Genomic DNA, 22,574 nt, shown 5'->3' with positions numbered 1-22,574 from the left:
GAGCATGAGCTCATCACACTGTGGAAAATAAATTACTTAGGACTCTAGAGCGCATTTCTTTTTTACCTGGCAAGTATTATATTTAAGGCCAAAGAAAACTTGGTTTACTTCTCAGGGGCCGGTATCATGGAAAGCTATGAATGGGTGAGGGGAGAAGATGCTGATGTCCTGTTTTACTGGGCCATGTCAGATCTCTAACCCCCTTTCCTCCTGTGCCTAGGCAGGTAAGTGTGCTTACATTACTACTTACTGTACTTATGTAAATTTCTTTTTTAAAAAGAATTATTTTATTTATTCATTCATTTATTTTAATTTGACCAGGCACACACACACACACACACACACACACACAGAAAAAGAGAGAGAGAGAGAAAGTGAGAAAGCAAGCCGCCAGGTCCAGGGCTTGAATTGTGGTAGGCCATGTGGGAGTGTTCAGCTTCTTAAAGACCACACCACTTGCTGGTCCCTATAAATTTCTTTTACAAAAGGTTAGTTTTTTGTTTGTTTTTTAAAGGTAAGGTCTCCTGTGACACATCTGCCTCAGCTTCCGACATGAGTCACAGGTGAGGGAAACCCTCCCTTTCTGATGCAGGGTTTCATTATGTTGTCTAGGTCAGCCTGGAGCTTTCAGTCCTTCTGCCTAAGCCTCCAGTCATTGGAATTAAAGGTGTACACACTGTGCCCACTGTTTAGGTTGGGCTGGGAATCAAACCTGGGCCTGCCCTTTGGTCCCATCTTGTATAGTGTTGTGTCTTGGCAACGTGTGCCACTGTGACTTGGTCAATGCTTTTTTCTAAAGTTAAATTTTTAACTTTGTTGTTAAAAAATTGTTGTTAAGTAAACTTGTTCTTTCTTTATTTTCAATTGTCAGAGGACTCACGTGCCTGCCAGAGAGAGACAGAGAGATAGAGAGGGAGAAAGCACCTCCCCATGGGGTCTAATCACACTGCATTCCCTTTCCCTCCATCTCTCTAATCTACTAGGTTTCCGGGCATGCATGCTACATGTTGGCATGTCTTCCAAGCTGCCAGGCCAAGATTTGAACTGTGGTCAACCATGTGGGATCTGGCTCCCTTAACCACCAGGCTACAGGGCCTATCTCTGGAGTTAATTTTGCTATAGGGTGCATGTGCTCACCAGAGAGAGAGAGAGGAAGAGAGGAGTGAGACATCATCACCCAGGGGGAATGGTCATGCTGCAATCCCTTTTCCTACAATCTTGTTTTGGGATTTTGGAAATGAACGCACAGGTGCCTGGTGTGATTTTCAAGCCACCAGGTCTGGGATTCGAACCATGCAGCCAGCTATGTGGGATCCAAGGCCTTAACTTCCACACCACATGCTGGTCCCAAGCTAATTCTTTTTTAAATAATTATTTATTCAATTTTACTTACTATTGTTATTTTAAAATTTACTATAAGGTATGTACACTCACCAGAGAGAGACAGACAGAGAGAGAGAGAGAGAAAGAGAGAGAAAGTGAGAAGGCAAGCTGCCAGATCCGGGACTCAACCACAGTTAGCCTTATGTGAGACCAGCGCCTTGACTACCATGCTACCTGCTATCCCTAAGCTAATTCTTTTTAAAGCTAAAAAGTTACCCTAAAATATTCTGAAGAAGTATACTTTGAGGTGGCATATCTTGGCTTCTACAAGACAAACAAAGTGACTTTAGCATCTTTGGCCTGATCACTGGGAAGACTCTGGTAGCATTAACAGAAATCAAGGAAGCTGTGGGTATGATGCAGAGGGGTAACAGACTGGCTAATTTTAGTCAAGACCAGTGGGAGTGAGTGCAAGAATCAGTCTGGCTAGGGCCTGGACACAGGAAATGTTCAATCACCATTTAGAAACAGTTCTAATTCATTTTTGTGTTTCTCCACCCAGAAGAAGGTTTTAGTAGGTGTAGCCATTTTTCATAACTGGATGCTGTGGGAGTTCAAAGGACAACAACCAATCCTGCCCTCGAGCAGCTTCTGGTCGAATCAGAAGAGTACTCTTGGATATTATTTTCATGTTAAAATTTCAAGGGCATTGGGGCCAGCAGGTGGCATAGTGGCTAAGGCACTGGACTCCCACATGGTCAACTGTGATTCTAGTCCCAGACCCAGCGACTTGAAACTCACACTGGGCATGTGTACATGCCCCAAATCCCTAAAGAGAATGGAGGAGAAGAGACTGAGGTGTGGCCATCCTCCTGGGAGAGACGGAGGTGTGGCCATCCTCCTGGGAGGTGATTTCTCCCTTTCTGTCTCTCTTTCTTTGTTTCCCCGGCAAGTGCATGTACCCTATAGCAAAATAGTCTCTCACAAAATATTTCAAGGGCGATATGAAAAAGAATGGGGTGTAAATCCCCAAATGAGCTGAGAAAAAAACAATTAAAATTAGATCTTTATAAAAAAAAATTGGAAAACTTCTTTGCAAGATATTTGAACAGGTCTAATATGTGATGAATTGAAAGTCTAAATTTTGTAAAGAATGTCACAACTGCCAAACTTATTTATTGATTCAATATAATTCCAATCAAAATGCCAACAGAGTATTTTGAGAACTCACAAACTAATTCTGAAATTTATTTATTTTTCTCTGCTGCAACGTGTTTATTATGTGCCAAAATAAACGACACCACGGCTTACTCCACACATCTGTAGGAGAGTGCAGTCTTGCCTGCATATATGGAAAGGCAAAAGCCCTAGAACATATAAGAAGCTCCTGAGGAAGAACAGGGAAGAAGGAAGGGATCTCAAGATAGCCATACAATAGGATTTATCATGAAGATGTAGTAATTAGATCTTCCTCCACCTACCATGGCTCACCCAGCCCCTCTGAAACTTAGTAACGAGGCTGTGGAGAAGGGAAGGGTATAGAGAAGGAAAGCAGGAGAAAAAATAGGTATGACATTTGTGGGACACAGAAATGGTTTATTACCTGTTGATGATAACAGGTAATATATAGTATTCTCAACTGGGCTGGTCTGAGAAGTATTTTATGTTAGGTAAATTTTCTTTGTAAGTCAAATGATGTATAGAGATTGAATGTTTAAAAAAAAGATAAGAATGAAAAAATATAATGAGGTTCTGAAGATGAGAAAAGAAGTGAAGATAGGGGCCGGCAAGTGGCATGGTGGTTAAGGGCACTAGACTCCCACATGGCTGACTATGGTTCGAGTCCCAGACCTGGTAGCCTGCTTTCTCACTTTCTCTCTCTTCCTTTATCTCTCTGTCTTTTTTGGGTCAAATTAAAATAAATAAATAAATGCATAAATAAATAAAGCTGGATAAAACAATTCTTTAAAAAAAAAAAGGAGTGAAGATAATCTTGGTTTTAGTGATCTGAAAACTTGTCAGAAGTGTCAAGAGACCGAAGCCAAAAAAGGGCAATAAAGATGCACTGTTAAAAAACCAAAGATGGGCTCAATGACTACTTGAAGAAATCCATGCCATGAAGGAATTAAAATCTGATGTCGTAACTAAATCTGTTCTTGGTGATAAAATCAACTTGGAAGAAATCTGTAAAAAGCCAGATTCTACTGCAACTGAAAGAGCAATTGCCAGACAAGCCACACATCCTTGTCTAAAATAGATGCACTAAAAGAAAAAATAAATGCACTAAAAACTGCTGTTCAAGCCTTTAAAGGTGCAAGGCAAAATGCTCCTGAAGTTGAGTCATTAAAGAATACATCAGAAGAAAATTGTTCTAAAGTTGCTTTGTATCCAAGCAATGGATAAATAAATCCCAGCATGAGGGAACTATTGTCAGTGACCACAAAGTGAAAGAAGTCAAAATACTGGCAAAGAAACCAATAAACAGTCCAAAAGAAAAAGTGGCCAAGATGCCACATGGACCCAAAGGAGTGGACATTCCAATTTCTCCATCAAAGTCTTCAGAAAAGAATTCTGTAGTTCCCCTTGAACCCCAGAAGACACCGGAAACACCTGCTAATGCCAAAATGAAAATATTAAGTCAAACCAAATAAAAGGAGTGTGATAGCTTGTTTGATGATAACAGTGACAGTGAAGAAAAATCGCATGAAGAGGAGAAGGAGTATTTTGATAAAAGCACAGAAGAAAGTTTTTACAAGCAGTCTTCCATGTTCAAGGACAGTGACAGTGGTGATGACTTCTTCATGGGAAAAGTCAGATGGACATGAAAGAGGGAAAGTAGTGGCCATTCTACAATTAAGGAACAAAACACCCTCCAGAAAGTGTTACCCAAAGAAGAGACACATGAAGCCCTTTGGGATAAAGAAGTGAGAAAAGCAAGTCAACTACAGAAGCCAGGAAGTTAGAATCAGTGTTTTCCCACTCCTTAGCTGGATCTAAAAGCTCTAGAAGAGATCACAGAGAACAGGCTCCAAAAAGCAAAGCTCTGGATTTTCCACAACATGAACCTCAGTTGAAGAATGGATTTAACAAGAGTGTACAAAGATGACTTGAAAATCTAAAGCAGCCATTGGAGGTGCCCCTTCATCCTTCATGGGAAGCAAGCAAGAAGTGGAAAGAGCAACCGTCTAATATTGCTGTTTTTTTTTTTTTTGGTGGGGGGGATGACATTTGATGATTGATTAGTGCCTCTTTTTATGAGTTTTCCATTTAAAATTTATTTTCCTTTCTCCCCTCCATCCCCACTATCCTGTTGTTTAAACTTGTATTTGAGATCTTTTTGGAGGGATTGTAGGTTGGTTTTATGTTAAGAAAAACATTTTTTTTAGATAGAGATTTTTTGCTATAGGGCACATTGCTTGCTGGAGAAACAGAGAAACAGGGAGCGGGAGATCACCTCCCAGGAAGGATGGCTGTACCACAATTCCTTCGACTCCATTTTCCTCTCAAGATCTTGAGCACGCACACACATGCGCTGGCGTGAGTTTCATGCCTCTGGGTCTGGGACTTGAACCGCCATTGGCCATGGGGAAGTCCAGTGACTTGACCATTATGCCATCTGCTGGTCCCCAGGTTATTTTTACATAAGCCTTTTACAAATTAAGTACATACTTAAAATGATTTTTTAAATGATATACCTCAGACTGTGTTCTCTATAAACAAAGTTTGGGGTTATAGAGATTTCAGATTTTCTCACTTATTCTATCACTGCGTCAGTCCTGTTTTTTACCTTGAAGATAATTGTCAGGATGTACTTAGGGCTAGCCCTGGTGGCACAGCATCAGCACAGAGCTCTGCAATGCTGCACTTGGGCTGGAAGGCCCTGGGCTCATGTCCCAAGGTCTCCCTGTGCATACCTGGTACACACACCCAGGATCTCAGCTAGCTAAGGAGGGGCTGGAATCACAGTGTGCAAACCCTGTTTGCAGTGCCCTCACTCTCTGTCTTTGAAGAAACTGACAAATGTTAAAATACATATATATATATATACATATATATATGTATATATAAATTGTTTGTGTCTTTCATAAAAATATAAGGCTATTTTCTAAGTACCTGTGATATAGGTACCATGGGAGAGATTATTTGAAGGGAAGAATTATTAATAAAATAGCTATCCACACAACCAAACTCTGTGCAATATATCAAAATAAGCTTTCAGAGATACGCTTTGCTCCGCAAAACTCGGATTTAGAATCTAAGTCTTTTCTGGAAAACCAAAGCCTTGAAAGCAAAGCACTTAAAGAAAAAAAAAAAAATCCTCTCCAAAAAAAATGTTACTTTTGTTAGCAAAACTAAAATAGTAGCTTATTGTGAGTGTATAGATATTAAATTATAAAAATAAATATTAATCTTTATTGTGGCTTAAGAAAAAAGATGTAGTAATTAAAATGACATAGTGGAAGCACAAGCACAGGTGCATTTACCAGTGGAATACTAGTTGAAAATATTTCTGTTCATTCATGAAAGCCTGACACAGGACATGTGGACTCGCTCATCACTGGAAAAGGAAAACCTATCAATAAATGATGCTGAAATAAATGCTTATTTGGATGAGGAAGAATGAGTTTGGATTTCTGCCTCTTACATACACAAAAACCAGTTCTAGACAGATTAAGTGAAAAGGCAAAAATTCAAAACATTTACCAAAAAAGAAAAGAGTATTTTTCTGATCCCAGGTCAAGGAAAGTCTTCATCAAAAGACACAGAACTGACCACAGAAAAAAACACTGATAAATTCTACTTTGTTGAAGTTAATTCTTTTCATCAAAAGAATCACAAAGTGCAAAAATGAGACATGAACTGGAAGAATGTATGTGCCAACAAGTAAAACTGACTAAAGATGAGTATCAAGAATGTACAGGGGCTGGGAACCAGCAGTTAGCGTAATGGCTATGTCGCTGGACTCCCGCGTAGTCGACCGCGGTTCGTGTCCCGGACCCGGTGGCTTAAAACTCACGCCGGGCGCGTGTGCGTGCGTGCCCAAGATCCCGAGAGGAGAATGGAGGAGAAGGGATTGCGGCGTGACCATCCCCCCGGGGGGTGATTTCTCGCTTTCTGTCTCTATGTCTCTCTCTGTCTGTCTGGCGAGCGCACGCGCCCTACAGTGAAAATCTCTCCGAAAAAAAAAAAAAAGATAAAAAAAAAAGATAAAAAACAAAAAAAAAGAATGTACAGGGACCAGCAGGGGCCTTAGTGGTTAAGGCACTGGATTCCCACATGGTCAACTGTGGTTCGAGTCCCAGACCTGGAATTTTGAAAACTGCATTGGGTACACATGTGTGAGAGCCCAAAATCCCAAGAGAATGGAGGAAAAGGAATTGAGGCATGGCCATTTCTTCTGGGGTGTGACTTCTCACTTTCCCTCTCTCTGATGAGTGCTTGCATCCAATGGTAAAAACATATATAACATACACACACATACACACACATATATATATATACAAAGAACTTCTACAACTCAATAAGACAACTCAAAAAAAACCCCCCAAAAACCCAAAACAAACAAACAGAAAAACACCAAGTAAGAGACACAAAGAAGCACTTACTTATTTAGTTATTTATTGTATTGCCATAGAGCAAGTATACTCACTGTGGAGTGACAGAGAGAGGGAAGGTGGGAAATCAGCCCCAGGAGGAATGGTCACACTGCAGTTTTTTCTCTTCCTGGGATTTTGAGCACATATGCACATGCACCTAGTGTGATTTTCAAGATACCTGGTCCAGGACTTGAATTGCAGTCAACCACATTGGAGTCTAGCGACTTAACCATCACACCACCTGCTGGCCCCCAAACAAGCACTTTTTAAAGGAGGAAATCTAAACAGCTGATAGGTATATGTGGAGGTATCAACTTTATTAGCTATCGGGAAAAGGCGAATCAAAGCTTAAGTGAAATACTATTTTACATCAATTTATCAGGAAAGATTAAGAAGCAGGATAAAGATGTAATCAATAATAATTATTTTTTTTTTTGAGAGATTTTCGCTATAGGGCGCATGCGCTCGCCAGACAGACAGAGAGAGACATAGAGATAGAAAGCGAGAAATCACCTCCCCCCCCCGGGGGGGGGGGTGGCCACGCCACAACCCCTTCTCCTCCATTCTCCTCTTGGATCCTGGGCATGCATGCACACGCGCCCGGCGTGAGTTGTAAGCCACGGGGTCTGGGACGCGAACCGCGGTCGACTACGTGGGAGTCCATCGACATAGCCATTACGCTAACTGCTGGTTCCCATCAATAATAATTCTTATACATCACTAGTAGAAATTAAATTTGTACCACCAATTGGGAAAATGTTTAGGTTTTATTGTAAAGTTGAACATTCACATACTTCCTAATTATTGGATCATGGAATCCTTTGCATACCTACACCAGGACATGATTTAGGTTCCTTTTTGATTGTTTCCAGCCCTAAATTGAGAAAGAAAACAAACAAATGAACAAACAAACAAATCTAGTAGCTTTATCACTAGATCAATAAACTGTGGTATTTTTGCACAGTGAAATATTTTACAGCAGTGAAAATGAGAGGTAGCAATATGTATGTATCATAGAAACAACTTTGAAAGAACAGAGTTGTAGAAAAGAATACATAGCATGGTATCATTTGTCTTAGTCTGTTTGATCTGATATAACAAAATATTATAAACTGGGTGGCTTAAAAACAACATAAATTTATTTCTTCCAGTTTTGGGGGCTGAGAAGTCCAAGATGAGGGCATTAGGGGATTTAGAGTCTGGTGAGGACTCACTTTCTGGTTCACAGATGGCATCTGCTGTGTTGTCACACAGTGGAGGAAGCTAGTTAGCTAGTTAGCCCTCCAGGGTCTCCTAAAGGACACTAATCCCATTCCCATTCATGGGGGCTCTACTCTCATGACCTAATCACCTCTCAATCACCCTACCTCCTATCCTTTGAGGATGGATTTTAGCATATGAATATTGAGGAGCTGCAAAGAAGCAGACCATAGCATCATTTTAATAAGTTTCAGATAAACAAGACAAAATATATTAAGAGATGCAAAAAGTGATTTTAAAAAATGATTTTTGAAAGCAAGAGTATGCTAGACACAAAACTCAGGATACTTCTGGGCATGAGGGAGGCAGGGAGATGAATTAAGGGATACACACAGGTAGGAACATCTGTACTGGGTATGTTACCAGTTCTTAAGTAGGATGTAGGTAGTAATTTTATCACTGTTTCATAACTGCATGTATTCCTTGTCTTCTTTTGTATGTAATATATATAGGTTGCATTTATATTTTTTGTTTTGTTTTGGGGAGATTTCTGCTTTAGGGCATGTGTGTTCCCCAGGGAGAGAAAGACAGACAGAAAGCATTCACATACTTCCTGTTAGGAAGTTCAACTTTACAATAAAACACTAGAACATTTTCCCAATTGGTGGTACAAATTTCGTTTTTAGCAGTGATGTGCAAGAATTATTATTGATTACATCTTTATTGATTACATTACATATTGTCATTACATTACCTTATATATTATTGATTACATATTTACCAACACTACTGTCTTGCTTCTTAATCTTTCCCAATAAGTAGATGTAAAAATATTTCACTTAAGTTTTAATTGGCTTTTTTTTTTTCCTGCCACTGGGCAAAAACCTGAGTTTCAAACCACTGTGTCCAGGACTTGAACCTTATTAGACATTCTGGAGTCAAGCACCTTAACCACTACTCCATCTGCTGGCCCCGCATTATATATTTCTTAATTTAAAAAATTCTTTAAAAGAAAATCCTCGGTTCCTGTGAGTACCTCCCAAGGCTTCCTAATATGGCCTCAACCTTTCCCTCCGTAGGCAGCTCCTCTGCTCCACAGCCCGCAGCTTCCCCAGCCACATTAGATGCTACCTCCGAGCTTTTGCGCGGTGCTTCCACGCCCCAGATAACCTCCTTGTCCTCTTGCCCTGTCTTTCCTCACAAAGAACCCCTTCCTGGCCCTCAAGCGCCTCCATTTGCGGGCCCTTCTCTGCTCCTGGACTTGCTCCCCACGCTGTTGCCCCAGCCAGAGAGCCCAGTGGCCCCAGCCAGAGAGCCCAGTGGCCCCACGAGCTCCCGCCGTTTGCTGCGCGCGGTGCTTCGGGGTTAGGCCCTCTCTGCCCTCCCGCCCGCGGTTCCTCGCCAGGCCGCCCCCAGCGCCCACGATCCGGCGGCTCCTCGGAGCAGGGGCCGCGCCCACGGGGTACTCGCCAGGCGCGTTGTCCCTCGCGAGGCCTGGGGGCCGGCGAGGCTGAAGCATCCGGATGGGCCTGAGCCCGGCCGCCGGGAGGTCGCACCGGCTCTGCCTCCCTAAGTTTCCTCGATCTCGCCCAAAACCCGCCTCGAGAACCGCTAGTACCGGCTCAAAAGATCATCCTGCACCTGGACAATCAACTGTGCCCCCCTCAGGTCTGCTCCAGGAATGGGATCCTCCCCACCAGGCGCCTGAAGCTCTCCAGGGCTGTTTTCTAGGTTCCAGCCGGACCTAGGCCCCTGGAAAGGCTCAATACTTGCCTCTAAGGCTCCTTCTCCAGACATTTGTTTTCTGTGTTCCATGCCTGTTAACTGTAATGAGTGCATATTTTAGAACAGCCATCCGTTATTACTTTAATGAAAGTGAGTCAGGTGTCCAGCAACTCTCTCCTTCACGCCGCATTTCAGGTGGAAGTGGGACAGAGGCTCTCTGGCTTCATCTACCTTCTTCCGAATTCAGTCCCCAGAAATGCCCAGGGTTCTCTTTTTCTTGAAGGAATTGAGCCCTCTTCAGCACGGAGTCCCACAACCCCTCTCATTCATCCAAAAGTTGGAGGGCCACCCAGGAGCCAGGTGTTGGAGACCAGAGCTATGAGCCCACCTTTCATAGCTGTCAGGGTGCTCGCTTGATCTCTCCTTTCACAGGGTTCATTTCCCCCACCCTGAACAAACTAAGTGTGATTTAAAAAGCATTTTCTCCTCTTTGAATTAGAAGAATCCGTGGAATCTCAAGCGTTGGTCCAGCTCCTGCCTAAACAGCCCCAGCAGGACATGTTAGAACAAGACAAAAGTGGGGAACAGGGGTAAGAGTCTTGTGTGAAAGGGCTGGGCCTGGGTGGGAGAAACCTGTTGAAGAATTGACTTCTAGGGCAGCTCTGTGAAACAAATCCTGAGGTGGTTTCTGTGTGAACCAGTCTACGATAACCAGTAAGCAGAGGCCTGATGTGCTCTGCTAAGGACGGAGTGTACTAGGTGGCTGGCTATGGCATGCCTTGCAGCAGTTTCTCATCACAGGGCCATTCTCCAGACTGCTGAGAATCCAATGTTAGTTGGAGGCCTACAATATTGTGCGTGGTCTCCATAACATGAGTGATGTAACCTTCTTGCAAATTTGCTCAATTCGCCTTTTTTTTTTTTTTTTTGCAAAGAGGTTTTTGCTATAGGGCGTGAGCGTTCACCAGACAGACAGAGGGAGACAGAGAGGTAGAAAGCGAGAAATCACCCCCCAGGGGGGATGGCCATGCCACAATCCCTTCTCCTCCATTCTCCTCTTGGGATCTTGGGCATGCACGTACACACGCCCGGCATGAGTTTAAGCCACCGGGTCCGGGACTCGAACCGTGGTCGACTACATGGGATTCCAGTGACATAGCCATTACGCTAACTGCTGGTCCCAATTTTTTTTTTTTAAGAAAAAGAAACATGACGGGGCTCTCTTGTTAGCACAGTGGTGAAGCCCTGTGCATATTGGGTCGAGTCCCACATGACCAACTATGGTTGGAGATCTCAGTCCTGCAGCTTCAAAAACACATTAGGTGCTTGTGTGTGTGTGTGCCCCACGTCCTGATGGGATGCAGAAATAAAGGAAAGAGTATAGTGGCATGAACCAAGCCTCATTAGGGGGTGCTTTCTCTGGTGAGGGGTGTGGTTTCTGGCAATTAAAAACAAAACAAAAAACATGGGACCAGCAGGTGGTGTGGTGGTTAAGGCACGGACTTTCATGTGGCCACCTGGGATTCGAGCCCCGGACCCAGCAGCTTGCCCAAAATCCCAAGAGGAGACTGGAAAAGAAGGGATTATGACAGTGGTCAATCACCTGGGGAGTGATTTCTCACGTTCCTTTCCCTCCCTCTACCTCTCTCCGTCTCTCTCCGGAGAGTGTGCATGGCTTAGAGCAAAAACAAAAACAAAGAAACAAAATCCAAAACAAACAAAAAGCCTAAAAAAGGTAAAAATGATAGGTTTTCATTCTCCTCCCATAAACTATACTTTTAGAGAAAAGTTAAGCTTGGGGAAAGGTAAAGAAAAAAATTTGAATTGATGGTGTACCAGATGTCTGCATATACTTTACTCTCTCTCTCTCTTTCTTTCTTTTTTTTTTTTTTTGAGAGTTTTTTTGCTATAGGGTGCATGCCCTCGCCAGAAAGACAGAGAGACACAAAGAGATAGAAAGCGAGAAATCACCCCCCAGGGAGGATGGCCACGCCGCAATCCCTTCTCCTCCATTTTCCTCTAGGAATCTTGGGCATGCATGCACAGGTGCTGGGCGTGAGTTTAAGCCACCGGGTCCAGGACTCGAACCGTGGTCGGCTACATGGGAGTTCAGCGACATAGCCATTACACTAACTGCTGGTCCCCCTAACTCTCTTTTAAAAATGAATTGATTATTATTATTTAAACATTCAATCACTATACATAGTTTAGATTGTAAAAAGACTTTACCCAGCATGATATACATCTCAGTGCAGGTGAGAATATTAACTCTGTTGACAACTCTATGAGACACACGCCTGTTTTATAGATAATTGAACTGAGAGTCAGACCGATTAATTTACTAGCTCAAAGTTGAATAGCAAGTGTCCCAACCAGAATTCGAGCCCACATCTTTTTGGATCCAAAACAAATGACTCAAAATCACGTCAAAAGAATATTCTTGCCTTTCATTTCAGTCCTCTCCTAAAACATTTTGTTTCAAGGGACAACATATACTGATATATTTCACATTACTTATAATTATGGTATTGTGGTTTAACAAAATTTCTTGGAAATACAGAGCTAATTATTGGAAGAAAATCTCCAATAAAATTTCAAGGTATTTGCCTCTGAGCAGTAGGACCAAGGGTTAGAGGGAAGAGAATGGGCACAGCCAGAGGCCCCCTGCATTTCATTATAAATTATTTTCCTTTCTTCTCTCCTTTCCTTCCTCCTTTTTTCCCCTTCTTCTTCTCTCCCTTTCTTTCTTTCTCTCTTTCCTTCTTTCTTTTTCTTTCTAAATTGATGATAAACATTTATAAAAGATTTAAAACATTTTAAAAAAGAAAACCCTTAAAAGCTATGTTACTATTAATGGCATCTTAAACAATCATCAGAAAACCAGGTAATAATAGTTATTTTGTAAGAAAGCTAAGGACTGCATGGAAAACTAGCTTGGGAAAAATGTTTCCTATAATCTCAAAACTAAAAGAGTTCTTAAAATCACAAATCTGAAGTGATCTGTAATACAGATTTTTTTCATAATTGTGAAATAGTGTTATTTATTAACTGTATGATTGCAAAATCATTTAGGGAGAAGCCTGTAGTTAATTTAGAGACCACACCCAGCCAGAAAGGATCAGAGCTGAATTCAACACCCCAGCCTGAGAGTGAAAGCAAGTTAATAAAGAAAGCACCTGAGGTGGGTATAACAAAAAATTCAGAGAGTGAGTATCTTTAATCTCTGGCTACTTCTGTACATATTGCATTTTACTTTATTTAGACTAATAAACATCCACTCTGATTTGGGATGTTGGTAATGATTTTTTTTTTTTTTTGGATAGATTTTTGCCATAGGCTGTGTACCTATGAGAGACAGAGAGGCAGAAGGTGAGAAACCTTCCCCCAAGGGAGGATGGCATTGTTGCAGTCTCCTTTCCACTCTCCCCTTAGGATTCTGAGCACACACGCACACACACACACACACACACACACACACACACACACACACACATATGTCTGACATGAGCCCCCAGCCACTGGGTCTGGGACTTGAACCACGATTGGCTGTGTGGGAATCCAGTGCCCCAACCACTGTGCCATTATACTTATAGCTTGAACAGGCCTGGTAGGGCAGTGGTTAAAAAACACTCAGCATTGGGAGCTGTATCCCATATAGCTTACTATGATTAGAATCCAGGCCCAGAAAAATTTGCCAGTTCGCTCTCTGGCAAGCCCACAAGCCCTCTGGCAAATTGAAAAAAGAAAATGGAAAAAAAAAAAAAAAAAGAAAGAAAGAAAAGAAAAGAAACCCTCAAAAACAAATAAACAAAAAAACAGCTTTATTGAGGTATAACTGACCTACAGTAAATTCCAAGTATTTAAATATACACTTTGATACAATCTGACATATGTACACACCCATGAAACCATTGCCACAATCAAAATAATTAACATGTGCATGGTGACTCATAGTTTTTTGTGCTTCTTTTTAACTCTCAGTCTTCCTCCCTTGCCCCATCCCCAAGCAACAGCTGATCTTTCTGTCACTATAGATTAATGTTCATTTTGTAGAGATTTATAAAAATAAAATTATATGTGGTGTTTTTTCTTTCTCCTCTGACAACTTTACATACTCATTTTGAGTTATGGGACTATGTCACTGGATTCCCATGTAGTCGACCACGGTTCGCATCCCGAACCCAGTGACTTAAAATTCACGCTGGGCGCGTGTGCGTGCATGCCCAAGATCCTGAGAGGAGAATGAAGGAGAAGGGATTGCGGTGTGGCCATCCAACCAGGTGGTGACCTCTTGCTTTCTGTCTCTCTGTCTCTCTCTGTCTTTCTGGCAAGTGCACGCGCCCTATAGGAAAAACTTCTCTAAAAAAAAAGATTTTGAGTTACACTTTGTTGTTGCTTGTTATTTATAGTTTGTCACATTTTGTAACTAAACTGTATTCTGTTGTATGGATATGCCATTATTTGTTTTCCTGTTCTGTTGATAGGCATTTGGGTTGTTTCTAGGTTTTGGTTATTGTAAATAAAGCTGCAATGAAAATAAAGTCTTTGTTTAGACATGTGTTTTCTTTTCTCTTGGGTCAATACTTAGGAATGTTTTCCAAAGTGGTTATATGATTTTGTTTTTGTTTTTGTTTTTGAGAGGTTTTTGCTATAGGGCGCGTGCGCTCGCCAGATAGATAGAGAGAGACAGAGAGACAGAAAGCAAGAAATTACCCCCTGGGGGGATGGGCACACCATAATCCCTTCTCCTCCATTCTCCTCTCGGGATCTTGGGCACGTATGCACACGCGCCCGGCGTGAGTTTAAGCCACCGGGTCCGGGACTCGAACCGTGGTCGACTATGTGGGAGTCCAGAGACATAGCCATTACGCTAACTGCTGGTCCCCAAAGTGGTTATATAATTTTAAATCCCCACAAGTTGTTCTTCTACATCCTCACAAGCATGTGGTATGGCAAATATTTTAAATTTTAGTTATTCCAGTAAGATGTCAGTATATCATTACAGTTTTAATTTGCATTTCTCTAATGACTTATGATGTGAACATCATTTCATGCATTTATTTGGCATACATATATACCTTCTTAGTTGAAGTGTTCAAATTTTATGCCCAATTTTTCTATTGGCTTGTTTCTTTTGAGGGTTTTTCAAAAAAAAAATCTGCACATCTTTGCTTCATCAGAATTTATGCTTTTCTTCTGGTCTGTGGCATGTCTTTTCAGAACAGGTTTTAAACTTCTGATGAAATCCAACTTACTAGCTTTTATGAATTGTGCCTAATCCAAGACCACTAAGATTTTTTTCCTGGAGCCAGCTAGGTGACATGGTGGTTAAAGCAGTTGGATCTCACACGGTCAACTATGTGTTTGGACCTGGTACTTTCTCACATTCTCTCCCTGTCTCTGTCTCTCTCTGGAGAATACATGCACTCCATAGCAAAAATAAATACACAAGTAAATACATCAAACAAACAAATAAATATATTAAGAAAAGATTTTTTTCCTATTTTCTTCTAGATGTTTTATGGTTATATATTTTTACTTTCACTTTTTTTAAAAGAGGGTTTTTTTTCTTTTCTTTTCTTTTCTTTTTTGTTTGTTTGTTTTTCGCCTTAGGGCATATGCACTTATGGCGTGGTGGGGGGTAGAGAAAGACAGTAAGAGGGAAAGTGAGAAATCACCCATGAGGGATGGCCATGCCACAATCCCTTCTCCATTTTCCTCCTGGGATCTTGCACACACTGCACAAACAACCAGTGTGAATTTTCAAGTCAACAGGTCTGGGACTCAAACTGCGGTTGGCCATGTGGGAGTTTAGCCATTCTAATTCCTTATTTTATCCTTTTCCCTTTTCCCATTCCTGAGCTCTCTGTTTTCTGTACCACAAAGCTTGTTCAACATCCTAATGGCCAGAACTCAGATTTTATTAATTTTTTCAGGCTTAGACTAGCAGCACAATAAATTGTGCCATCCCTCTCCCAGCAGTTGTATCAGGAAATAATAGCAAAGGGATTGATTGATTGTTGTTGTTGTTGTTGAATTGTCAATGGGAATGACCAGGTTGAGCGGGAAGTGATTGACTGGTTGGTTGGTGCAGAGGTGGGTCTATAGTTGTCTGTATTTCCTGGGAAGGATGGGTGTGACTGTTCAGCTGCTTGGCAGACTTTAAGAGCTCTAGATACTCTAGATAGAAAGTAAATTTCATTGGTCAGGGCTCTTAGGTAATAAGGTTTGTGCTCAGGTAGAGCAAGATGGCATCAGGGCTTGAGTTAATGGGTAACATAACATCTTGTCTGGAGTCCCTTTGGACTGGCTCAGTGAAACTTGCCATATAACATTACCACTACCACCCAACCCACTCTGATCAGTGTCAGAAACAGCTGAGTTTGATTCACTTGAGGGTTTGTAACTGCATTTACGCATATTGTTCATCCTTTGTGCACAGCTTTCCCCTCCTCCCCTCTAGTGTTGGCACTTAGACAGATGGCTCTTAGGCTACTGTGTCAACGTGGATGGGCCTGAAGGCTTTCCTGTGTCATGTGTAGATAGCAGTAGAAATGGCCACAACCTAGTTCATAGGTTCACTTGAAGATATTAGACTTTAGAGTTCTCTTCCTTTCTCATTTACCTATGCCTGGAAGGGAAAAAGAATTAGGATCTATGAATCTGTAGGTACCTAAGTTGTAAGTTAAAGGTAACTTAACTGTTTTTCTGCATCAGATATGCAAATGTTGAACTCTTTTTTAAAAAGAGTTTCAAATGTTTGAAATTAAGCCTTCTTTATGAACATTGTAAAGCATTGCTGACTGATCCCTTGGTATTTATTGAAAGACATTTTCTTAAAATGAGATATACTTTTTAAAATATTTACATTACAATCCTCTTAATTTGCCAATCCTTCCTGTTAAATTTTCTTCAAAGGATGAGAAAGATCTTCCTGCTCTGGCCCTCTTTTTGCTTCTCCCTGACCCTTCTTTTGGTTCTCCATCTCCATCTATCGTTATCACATCACTTCTGATCTGTGCCATCATTATGAGTTGTCTTCCCAACCCTTAGCTCTCACCCTCTTCACCCTCTTCACTGTATTCTCATCTTCCAGGTTTTAGGGATGGGGGGTATCTATATCTCTTTTTCTGGGCTTACAATAAAAGAAAATGAAATCTAGTTTTAAGTTTCTTACAATGTAATTCTGCTTTCTGAATGAGAAGCCTGGTTTGGGAGACCCTCTAGTGGATGCTCAACTGCCATTGCATTTTCCATTTAAGGCAGAAGAAATAAGTTGGTTTGTTTTGGGGGTTGGGAATCAGGTGCTGGTTCTGATCGTAGCTCTATCGTGAACTTGTTGTGGGACCTTGAACAAAGCACTTTGTCTCTCTTGTCCTCAATTCCTTCCATGAAGTGTTGTAGTGTAGATTGCCTGCTTTGTGCCCATAACAACTCATTCCTGCAAGTGGACAGGACTTCTGGAATGGCTAAGTACCTCAGCAAATCCTTTCCTTAAACACAAAGAGAAAATCTGAAAGGCAGAATGAGAGAGAGAGAGAGGGAGAGAGAGAGACACACACAAAAGGACACATCATGTATAAGGTGTAATAAGCTGACTTCTCATTAGAAACAATAGAAGCCAGAGGCTGTGGGATAGCATAGGTACCAAAAGAAACAACACTGTCAACAAAAAAATCCTACATATAGTATAATATCTTTAAAAAATGGAAGTGGAAAAATAATCCAAGATAAATGAAGACTGATAGGACTTGCTGCTAGGAGACTTCCCTTAAAAGAAATAGTGAGGAAAGTTCTTTAGGCTGAATTCCCACAAGACATTAATTCTAATCCACATGAAGAAATACAAAACACACCTGTAAAGGTAATTACATAGGTCATGCTAATATTTAGTAATATTTAAATTACAAAGAAAATTCTACTAATTTGCCAATCCTTCCTGTTAAATTTTCTAATAATGGTTTGTCTTCCAAAGGTTCATGTTTTAAAATTTAAATATGATAATAATAGTACAAAGGAAGGGGGGGCTGAAATGAAGCTTTATTGGATTAAGGATATGACACCAGACAGTACCTTAATTCAGTAGAAAGAAATGGAAAGTACCAGAAATGTAAATTTGTAGTCAATATATAAGATCTTATAAATGTATTTTTTCTTTCTTAGCTATTTATTTATTTAAATGTTTATTTAAATTGCTAAAGGATGCATGTGCTCACTAGAGAGACAGAGGATGTGGGGGAAGCATTCCCCAGTAAGATATGGTTATGCCACTGTAGAGAGAAGCCAATCTGAGCAAACATGGAAACCTTTAGAGCATGCAGAAACGTGGTCTATTGGGCCATCATTTGTAGGGCAATGAATGCCATTAACATGTGAATATACTAGCTACCTGTGTTCCTGGAACTGCAGAGCAGTATTGGTTTAAAGGAAGTCACATGTGTTAATCAGAATTTGCCCAAGAAAAGTAGAGAAAACTTACATAGGACTACATGGTACCAGGTATCTTTACCTCTTCAGCTGGTTAACATAAGAAAACAATTAGCTTTGCATTCCACTTTCCCTTCCTCTATTTTCTTCCCTTTAAAAGAGTAAACCTGGGGGACCAGCAGTTAGCGGAATGGCTATGTCGCTGGACTCCCATGTAATCGACAGCGGTTTGTGTCCCAGACCTGGTGGCTTAAACTCATGCTGGGCACATGTGTGTGTGTGCCCAAGATCCCAAGAGGAGAATGGAGGAGAAGGGATTGCGGTGTCTCACTTTTTGTCTCTGTCTCTCTCTGTTTGGTGAGCGCATGTGCCCTATAGCAAACACTGCTCAAAAAAAAAAAAAAAAAAAAAAAGGAAAAAACCTGGGTATGATTCAGGGCTGTGGCTGTCTCTATCAGAGAAGTTGAGACCACCCGATCCCAGCTTTTTTTAAACTTGTATGTATTTGTATGTTTATTTTTATGTTTATTCTCTAATCCACAGCATCCCCACTCAGGCATGCATTTGTTTAGCCATGCAGATCATGGCACATGGTGCCATGTAGTACTATCTGGGTTTTGCTTCCAATTACAGATACAAACCGAGATACAGGAAGTGGTCTATTAAATACAAATCTGAAATCAAAACACTCTTTGCATATAAAATTACATAATAGTCTACCATCTGCAGTAAGCCCTGCAATTGAGATACCTTATGATTGTCAACATGGAGAATTTTTTTCTGGTGAGCTGCAAGCTCTAACTGTGCCCTCTTCAATGCAGCCAATACTGCATGGGTCTTTGATTTTAGATCAACTGTGTCTGAACCTTGTTTAAGCTTCCATAGCATATTCAATTTGATGAATCCTGCCCTGAGGGCTCAAATAGTGACATCATTGTCATACTGGTTTTGAAACATGGTTCCAGAACTGGCCTGATTGTTGCCTCCTCAACAACAAAAAATTTTTTTTTAGAAAGTAGGCTTTTATGTATGTGTGTGTGTGTGTGTGTAAACTGAAGAGGTGATCTTTAAATTTATATGGAAAGGCAAAGAATCCAGAATAGCCAAAATAATATTGGAATAGTGAAATGTGGTGCATCTATGCAATGGGGAGCTGATACATGCTACAACATGAATGACTCTCAAAGCAAGCTAACGGAAAGAAGGCAGACACAAAAGGCCACATATTGTATAATCTCACTTACACAAAATGTTTAGAAAAGGCAAATCTATAGAGACAAAGAATAGTTACTGGTTTCCTGGGATGGGGGAAAAAGTGGGGGCAACTCATTAGGAGCAAGAGGCTGCCTAGGATTGAAGGAAGTAAACAGGCATGACTGCAAATGGGCATGAGGAATCTTTTTGGGATAATGGACATGTTCTAAAATTGGATTGTAGTGATAATTGCACAAACTCTACATTTACTTACTGTCATTGAGCTATACTTAAAATGCGTGAATTTTATGGGATGTACAGCTCTCCTCAGCTGGGGAAATAGAGCTGGAGTCTGGGAGGTGAAATACAGGAGGAAATTAGACTACGTGGGAAAATCATTGCAAACATGGGGTGAGAAACAACACTGATGGAAAACTGATGGGCAGGTGGGGTGGTTTCTATCTCTGCCTGGCTGTGACTTCTAGCTTGCCCTTTCAGGAAGACACCAGTGAGCAGAGCCTCTTCCTAGACAAACTTCCTGGACAAACTTCAAGGATAGTTTGGTAATGATGAGGTGTCTGGGAAGTACAATGTAGGTTGAAACTTTGTTATTGAGCAGTGTACTGGAATAAGAAGTATAAATGGGTTCTGATTCTTGTAAGAAGTAAATTGTCAGGGGCCCAAGAGCTTTGTTACATGTATGTACAGTATGAGCCTGTTCAACTACTCTTATAATTATAGACTCACAGATATTCAGGTAAGTTTACCTATAGGCCCATCAACTTATGTGCAAGTACATTTATGCTACACACACACACACACACACACACACACACACACACACACACATTCTCATTTGCCAACATACTCACCCAACTGCATACATATCTTCACATGGACATTCCCATATATTCATTTGAATTATCCTAATATTACTCTACTCCCATAAGAATGAAGGCTCTACAACATCAAAGACTCTGTCATTGTCTTCACTGCTGTATTCCTAATGCCCAGGATAGCAGTATCTGTCACAGATTAAGTGCTTAATAAGTATTTTCTTAAATCATGCTCATATATTCACAATTCCATACCTATCCCTCTGCATGTGTATTCTCATTCTCTCCCTACCTGACTCATACATGTCTCCCCTCTCCTGCCCCAGCAGTCTGGGTCCAGTCAGGAGACAGAAACCAGTAGGTTATATAGGATAAGTATAAAGAATGATTAGATTATTCAACTATGATGGTAGTAGGTGTAAAAATAAGGGAACCCTGTGAGGTCTTCCAGGGATGAGGGGGAGTACTCAGGAAGGGCAAACTGGGGAGGCATTCAGACCTGACTGAAGAGATTTGGTTTAATCCATTGTAGAGCAGAGAAAGTCTCCGGTTTGGCTAGGCTGGAGATGGTTTACAGTCACTGGGCAAACAGGACTGGAATGGCTATTAGCAATTGTGGTGTTGCATGCAGAGAATGGGGTGAGGGGTGGGTTGGGGAACTGTCTGAAACACAGGTGGGCCCTGCAGAAGAATTGCAAAGGAAATCAGGGTCCAGTAAGGGCAGGAGACTTCCGGGTTCTGGTTTCCCTGTCACACGGGTCTCAGAGTGATTATCACCAGGCCAAGGCTGTAAGGTTAAAGGGGCCAAGGAGTCTGGATGGAGGCAGAGCTCTACTCATACCCACACTACTGGCCATTAATTTGTCCATGCAATACCCCTCTCTTGCCCTCTACTGAAAAAGCTAAACATCATGCCCACTTTAAAGGAGAAATGTTTAAAGGAGTTCAGTCACTTATCACAAGGTATATATTGGAGGATGCTTTGGCGCTGAGAGGTGATGCATTGATACCTGGCACACACAGCTTGATAGCTTTAATAGTAGGTATGGCAAAAGGAGAGGGAGAGTACTTTGGTCCTCTGCATGAAGAGAACGTTCTCTAGCTTGGATTTCTATAAGTGATAAACTGCATTGAAGGAATCTTTAGGCTGAGTTGTAGCTGATTCCCAGACAGGGTCTCTGGAGTTCCTTGGACATGCATAGTTAATTTTTTGTTTGTTTCCCATCATAGGGCAAACCAAGACCCAGACCTGGAGACCTGATTGAGATTTTTCGTATTGGTTATGAGCACTGGGCTATCTATGTGGAAGATGATTGTGTTGTCCATCTGGCCCCCCCAAGTAAGACTAGATACTCTATCAAAATATTGATATTGAAGTTAGAAAATTAAATGAAGGACAATGAATCACTGTGTTTCGCAGCTACTGCTCTTCTGTAGCAATAAAATAGCATTTATTTACGGTATGAAAAAGCTTGTTTTCTGTTCACCAGTTATCACTGAGTATCTATTCCCAAGAATGATACAAGTGGAGAAAATGTTCTTCAAGTTTCCTAACCTTCTAGAGCACTCTTTCTTTTTTTTTTGTTTTTTAAGAGAGAGATTTTTGCTATAAGGTGTACACACTTACTGGAGAGACAGAGAGACAGAAAGTGAGAAATCATCCCCTGGTTGGGGCTTAACTTTTTATCAGACTGCAGAATCCACTTCAAGGATGGAATACACTTCCTCTTAAAAAGAGATGGGAAACAAAGGGGGTGATGCCTTAACTGAAATGGAGTCAGAGCAGGATGCGAATAAAGCCTTAGAGAAACACCGGATGTACATGGGTCAGCGGTATGTGGAAGTCTATAAGACAAACAATGAAGATGTGGATGTCTTAATGAAGAGCCTACAGGTCAAATCTTCACCTGTGGCAAACGATGACATGGTGCGTTTGGGAGGACTTCCTTATAGCTGCAATGAGAAAGACATTGTAGACTTTTTTTGTAAGACTGAATATAGTAGACATCACTTTTGTGATGGACTACAGAGGGGGAAGAAAAACAGGGGAAGCCTATGTGCAGTTTGAAGAGCCAGAAATGAGCAACCAAGCACTGTTGAAACACAGGGAGGAAACTGGCAACCCCTATATAGAGGTATTTTCAAGCAGAAGGAATGAAGTTTGAACACATGTTGGCTCTCATAAGGGAAGGAAAACGGCATCGTCTCCTACCACTAAGTCTATAGCTGAACCAGACGTGTTTTTTTTTTTTTTTGAAAACAAAGAAAATGA

General features: G+C 41.2%; 2 protein-coding genes and 2 pseudogenes across 3 annotated transcripts in view; 3 read left to right on the top strand and 1 right to left on the bottom strand.

Moving 5' to 3' along the window:
* LGALS12 (galectin 12) overlaps positions 1-7,789 on the bottom strand; it is a 21,320-nt gene extending 13,531 nt beyond the window's left edge. The window contains exon 1 of the mRNA XM_006149797.2: positions 7,750-7,789. The gene's annotated coding sequence lies outside the window, so the exon portion shown is untranslated. The remainder of the gene's footprint in view (positions 1-7,749) is intronic.
* LOC102467877 (serum response factor-binding protein 1 pseudogene) lies at positions 2,806-4,555 on the top strand (annotated as a pseudogene).
* Positions 7,790-9,476: 1,687 nt separating the features above from the next.
* The window catches only part of PLAAT5 (phospholipase A and acyltransferase 5), a 22,685-nt gene continuing 9,587 nt past the window's right edge, over positions 9,477-22,574 (top strand). Inside the window, exons 1-4 of one of the 2 annotated variants that reach the window (XM_006149793.2) lie at positions 9,477-9,788; positions 10,348-10,435; positions 12,918-13,026; positions 21,533-21,641. In XM_006149793.2, coding sequence (XP_006149855.1) covers positions 9,644-9,788; positions 10,348-10,435; positions 12,918-13,026; positions 21,533-21,641 — 451 coding nt within the window. In that variant the 5' untranslated portion in view covers positions 9,477-9,643. Of the gene's footprint in view, positions 9,789-10,344; positions 10,436-12,917; positions 13,027-21,532; positions 21,642-22,574 lie in introns of both variants that reach the window. The other variant, XM_006149792.2, reaches the window with a different exon arrangement.
* LOC102482365 (G-rich sequence factor 1 pseudogene) overlaps positions 21,983-22,574 on the top strand; it is a 1,381-nt pseudogene continuing 789 nt past the window's right edge.

Source organism: Tupaia chinensis, unplaced genomic scaffold, assembly GCF_000334495.1.
Source record: "Tupaia chinensis unplaced genomic scaffold, TupChi_1.0 Scaffold000273_1, whole genome shotgun sequence".
NCBI lineage: Eukaryota > Metazoa > Chordata > Mammalia > Scandentia > Tupaiidae > Tupaia > Tupaia belangeri.
This window is presented reverse-complemented; position numbering and strand designations above follow the sequence as displayed.